The following is a 6,000-nucleotide window of genomic DNA, read 5'->3' on the forward strand; positions in this document are numbered from 1 at the left end:
TGGGCTTCCCCAGTGGCTCAGCAGTGAAGAGTCCGCCTACAGTGCAGGAGATGCAGGTGACGTAGGTTCGATCCCTCCGTCAGGAAGATTCCCTGGAGGAGGGCATTACAACCCACTCCAGTATTCTTGCCTGGAGAATCTCATGGACAGAGGAGCCTGGCGGGCTACAGTCCACAGCATCACAAAAAGTCAGACATAAATGAAGCAACTGAGCATGCACACACAGCCAATAACTTATCAATCATTAACTAATGGCATTGGCATGCTATTAGTAGCAATAAATAAACAGCAGCAATTTGGGACTGGAAAATCACAATTTTGTAGTGATCACAGTAATAATTGATTCAGGCAAGAAACCCCAACTGTCAATATATTTTAAAGATATTGTGAAATACACATATGGAAAAGTGCACTAAGTGTGACTGTAGGTAAATAAACAAAGCCACGTGTCTCCACCACCCCTCCAGGGCTGCCGCCCTCCCTCCCCGTTTCTTCAGCATTTATGGTAATTACTGCAGTGCTTTTCCTGATAACGTCACTACCGTCCGCATCCCTAAACCATGTCCTGTAAATAGGTCTATTTTCCACTTGGCAGAGAATTGGGTCACAGGGTCTCTGTTCTTTCATATCTTGCTTCTCTTGCCCAACATTTGGTGACGCTCATCCATACACTGCATGTCATTATAGTTCATTTAGTTTCATTTCATTTCCATTATAGTGTTGTTTTTACTTTTGTAGAGCTCCATTGCATAAACATAACAAAATATATTTATCCATTCGTCTGTTGATCATCATTTAGTTGTTTAGGGGTTCGGGGTATTTCACAAAAACACTGCAAAGAACATTGTTTTGCATGGCTCTTATTTAAGGACTAAATAAAGAATGGATTGCCAACTGAAGAGTCTGTATACCTTCAACTCTATCAGTTGAATATGCATTTGTTACTCTAAACGGTGTAGCAGTCTCCATATCCCCAGCAGTGATGAAATTCTCAAATATGCCCCGTCTCCCCAACACGTAGTACTTTCAGTCTGGCGGGAGACAGCAGTATTTCATCTTTTGTTTTCTTCCTAAGGGCAGAAGCTGGATGAGGAGGAAAGAACTGACCTAGCCTCAGCTTCCTTCCCTGCAGCATGCATGCGTGGTGAGTCGCTTCGTGTCTGGGACGCCATAGACAGCAGCCCGCCAGGCTCCTCTGTCCATGGGACTTCCCAGGCAAGGATGCTGGAGCGGGCTGCCACTTCCCCCTCCAGGGATCTTCCCCACCCAGGGATCGAGCCCGCGTCTCCTGTGTCTCCTGCACTGGCAGGTGGATTCTTTACCACTGAGCCACCTGGGAAGCCCATTTCCCCACAGATCACTTGTTAACTACAAAAATGGGGCCACTAACGCACCAGCAATGACACAAATCAGCACCACGTGCCTCACCAAGGAGGCTGTGACGCCACTTACACACCAGCCCCTGCATATGCACAAATGAGCAAACAAGGGCAGGGGAAGGGCAGGCCTCAGAGCAGCTGCCTGCACGATTCCAGACTGTCAGTCATGGAGGTGAGGGCCGTGGCACTCTGGAGTGAAGAGACTCGCAAGGCAGGACAGCGGAGCAAGGCCACCTCTCCATCCCAGCCCCACCAGCCTCCTCCCCGCGGGCCCGTCCACGTGGCCCAGGGCTCTCAGTCTCCCACTGCTTTTGTCCAGAGCTCTCCCAGCCCCACCAGCCTCCTCCCCGAGGGCCCGTCCGCATGGCCCAGGGCTCTCTGTCTCCCCACTGCTTTTGTCCAGAGCTCTCCCAGCCCCACCAGCCTCCTCCCCGAGGGCCCGTCCGCATGGCCCAGGGCTCTCAGTCTCCCACTGCTTTTGTCCAGAGCTCTCCCAGCCCCACCAGCCTCCTCCCCGAGGGCCCGTCCGCATGGCCCAGGGCTCTCTGTCTCCCCACTGCTTTTGTCCAGAGCTCTCCCCCGCACCCTCCACGCAGCTCCTCACTGTCACTGCTCTGCCTTTCACTGCATGATCAGAACGAGTGAGGCAAGTGCCATGCGCCCCGAGGGCACAGACTCTAGAGTCGGGGCCCTAAAGCGAGGGTCCTGCAGAGTCGGTCCTAGGCCTTTCTCCTGTTACACTGCATAGATGATCCCACGCATCCCAGCCGGAGCTGACGCCCCCGAGCCTGCCTCCAGCCCAGAGCTGCTCCTGCCTCCAGGCCTGCCTCTCCACCTCCTCCTGCACACCTCTCACACGTGCGTCCTGGAGCCTCTCAGCACGTCCCACGTGAGCCATCTCCTCCCTCAAGCCTGCCTTCTTCCCACTTAGGACCTCGCTGAACGAACAAGGTCCTTTCCTTCGTGTTCAAAGGAATATTCCCAAAAGGTGAGTCTTCTCTTTCTGTCTTTCTCTCTCTTTCATCCTTTTGCACACAGGTCACTCTCTGCTTAAAAGTCCTTGTTCCTCTCAGGACAGTCTCAACCCCTCAGAATGGTCGAGGCCTCATTCCAAGTGCACCTCTTGCCTTCTTCCTCAGCTGCTGTTTTTACACCATACATCTCTAAGTTCAAGCACAAGGCACTTCTCCAGTCTTCAGAGTTAGCCCTGTTGGTTAGCGCAGCCCTCCTCCATCCCCTCTCTGACTGGTTAACTTATTTCACCTTTTAGATCTTTGGTTCCACAGCCTTTTCATCAGGATGGGAAACATTCCATGTCTAAATCTGGGTCCCTCTACGCCTCTGCCCCAGTTTAGCCCTTCAGTTCAGTTCAGTTCAGTTCAGTCGCTCAGTCGTGTCCTACTCTTTGTGACCCCATGAATCGCAGCACGCCAGGCCTCCCTGTCCATCACCATCTCCCGGAGTTCACTCACACTCACATCCGAGTCAAGGATGCCATCCAGCCATCTCATCCTCTGTTGTCCCCTTTTCCTCCTGCCCCCAATCCCTCCCAGCATCAGAGTCTTTTCCAATGAGTCAACTCTTCGCATGAGTTTAACCCTTACCCTGCTGTATTTACACACCTGGTTTCACCACAGCACGTAAATAACCTAAGGATAAGAAAGGATGTCTTCCTCACAATGCCATGCATACCACCGGAGATCAATAAACATTTAAGTAAGTAATCAGGAACATCTTGTGTTACACCACTTAGCATCCTCACAACAACCCTCTTAAAGCAAACAGGAAACACTTTTTGTGAGTAGTTGCTCATCGGCAGATCTAATTGTGTATAGTTTTGCTTTACTTTTTTAAATACACCTTGGTCCGTACAGATTCACTGAAATGACTACATTTCACCTGTGGATATAATGATTTTAGCAAAACGTCTTATACTAACAGTCAAGATCACAATTAAGCTAAACATAAAACTTACATCAAGTTGAATGAATTGCAAAAATTTTCCAATCAGCTCCTTAGACACTGCTTGTATGAATGTCTCACGTTTTTCCATAGCAGATCAAACTGTTTTTCATATGGCATTTATTCTGCAACACTAGTAAAAAAAAACACAATCATAGTTAGTATCCAAAACTGCAAGAAAATCCATACACTACCTGTGATAGACAGTTTCTAACAATATTCTGACGTAAACAAGCTATAACATCTAAAAAATAACGTTACCAAGGAGGAAAGGGGTTGACATATACACACTACTGTATATGAAAAGGTAACTAGTAAGAGCCTAATTATAGCACTGGGGGCTCTACTCAACGCTCTGTAATGACATATATGGGAAAGAATCTAAGAGAGTGGATAAGTGCACAATTGATCCTGTACAGCAGAAACTAACACAACACTGTAAATCAACTATATCGATAAAAAATAATTAAAAATAACTTCCTTCTTATCTTCACTGAGAACAGCATCAACATAACATCATGTTTTTATTGATTGTTAATGAAGTTACCAACTAAGGAAAGAGAAATCCAACAGCTCTAGGAGGCTCACCGCTCTCCCTTTCTAGGACCTTCACAAGATGCTCCTTCAGGTCTGAGGCAGCTCAGCAAAGCACAGACGGAGCCGAGCTGCTAACGCCTCAAGACTCTCCTTCCTCAAGCACCATTCCTGCATCTAGAAAACCCCTGCCAGTCGCCTTGCTAGGCGGTGTGTGGCCTTGGGGCCGCCTGGGAGCTTGTTAGTGTGCACACCAGGTGCACTCCTCCCCAGCCCCGCGGGACGAGAGCTCAGGGACTGTGTCTCCCCTAAGAAATCCTATGTTCTATTTACACCGCCTAGTGCTTGCAGCACCTGATTTGAAAGACGTCAGGAAGCAACTGCAAAGAACACGCATGTAGCAGGACACTTACCTTAAAAATAAATGAAAACGCCCTGCAGCCACAAGCAGAGCAACAGGGAAAATTACCGGCACCAACGGCAACAACTACCACGACAGAGTCATCGCAAACGCAGAACCCAAGATCTGAGCATTTAAATCAAACAACAAGAACAGAAGATAACTTCTCCACATAAGCAACACTGAAGTATGGCCGCCTCAGCCCTCAACTCAGATGACTGAGAGACAGGCATGACTTCTGACCCGCCAAGCAGGCAAGAGGGCCACTAGCAACAGCCTGATGCATGGTGATGGCTAGTCTGAGTTCGAGTTTAAATGAACAATATTTCAAAAAAGGTGCAGCCAACTACACAGAACCATTTACCTTAAAGTGGGGACCCTGCTTCTTTGTGATTCTAGTAGCTTTTCTGGTTTGCTCTATTTCCAAACGTAATTTCCACAGTAATCCACTTCCAGTAAAAGACCAGATTCACTGCCATAGCCCCCATTTTCTCCCTGGCACTGTGATTGTAGTTCTTTAAGGGTAATTAATTTTCCAACTCCATTCAGTCTCTCTCAAAGTGACCGCTACTATGTGCACAGGGCCCCGTCCCTCCAACCAGAGCTACCTTCTAGGAGAGATCACCTCGCCAGGCAACTCCCACCCCAACGGCAGGGTGCTCTGTACACAGGAGGTCTGGCACTGAACTAAGATAAGCATTTCAGAGAGACTTCCGTCACGTTGTCACCCAGAAAACCCCTGTCAGCTGGAGCCAACCATTCATCTCAGAACCAGGAGAGACACCTGAGGACAGTTCCCCCAGGGCACAAGGGCTCAGAGAAGCGAGCTCTGAGACCAGTCTCTGGTCCAGGGCTCAGGGGACCCTGCCCGGTGTCAGTCCCCGGTCCTGCGCTCAGGGGACCCTGCCTGGGATCAGCTCCCGGTCCGAGGCTCAGGCGATCCTGCCCGGGGTCAGCCCGGCCCAGGCTGCGGGGCCCCTGAACGCAGTCTCGGGCGAACAGGCGCGGAGTGTGGCGCGCTCCCGGCCCGGCGCCCGCCTCCCCGGCCGCCTCAGCGCCCCGGCCGGGCCGCGGGCTCAGATCGCGGCCCACGCGGAGGCTGCGGTGCTAGGGAGCCGACCCGACCGAGCCCCCCGTCTCCCGGCCCCCCGCCCCAGCCCTCCGCCGGCAGACCTCGCGGCGCTCACCTTGTCCCTCGGACCCGCCGTTTCCCGCGTTCTGACCAGATTCAAACCCGCCCGCCTGCTCCCCCGACGCGCCCCGCCCGCCCGCGCGTCACACGAGCCGCTCTCGCGATAACTGGGCGTGGACTGGGCCGCCGGAGGGCGCGCGTCCGCCCAGGCCCCGCCCGCCCCAGGCCCCGCCCGCCCCAGGCCCCGCCCGCCCCAGGCCCCGCCCGCCCCAGGCCCCGCCCGCCCCAGGCCCCGCCCGCCCCAGGCCCCGCCCGCCCCAGGCCCCGCCCGCCCCAGGCCCCGCCCGCCCCAGGCCCCGCCCGCCCCAGGCCCCGCCCGCCCCAGGCCCCGCCCGCCCCAGGCCCCGCCCGCCCCAGGCCCCGCCCGCCCCAGGCCCCGCCCGCCCCAGGCCCCGCCTCCGAGGCCGCCCGAGCCGCTGCGCCGGCTACGCCTCTCCACGCGAGCGCGGATCGTGACGTTTTTTAGCTTGACATCAAAATTTGTCTTGGCTTAAGTGACTGAAACAGATACAACCTCTGACATAATTATAAAG

General features: G+C 53.1%; 1 protein-coding gene across 2 annotated transcripts in view; it reads right to left on the reverse strand.

Annotated features, from left to right (window-relative positions):
* Positions 1–5,587, reverse strand: part of NCAPG2 (non-SMC condensin II complex subunit G2) — a 70,843-nt gene extending 65,256 nt beyond the window's left edge. For both annotated transcript variants that reach the window (XR_011256538.1, XM_069587261.1), the window contains exons 1-2: positions 5,463–5,587; positions 3,355–3,474 (exon numbers count right to left, since the gene is read on the reverse strand). Coding sequence is in view for 1 of the 2 variants with exons in the window: in XM_069587261.1 (XP_069443362.1) it covers positions 3,355–3,432 (78 nt within the window). In the remaining variant the exon portion in view is untranslated. The remainder of the gene's footprint in view (positions 1–3,354; positions 3,475–5,462) is intronic.
* Between the last annotated feature and the right edge of the window lie 413 nt (positions 5,588–6,000).

Source organism: Ovis canadensis, chromosome 4 (genome assembly GCF_042477335.2).
Source record: "Ovis canadensis isolate MfBH-ARS-UI-01 breed Bighorn chromosome 4, ARS-UI_OviCan_v2, whole genome shotgun sequence".
Classification (NCBI taxonomy): domain Eukaryota; kingdom Metazoa; phylum Chordata; class Mammalia; order Artiodactyla; family Bovidae; genus Ovis; species Ovis canadensis.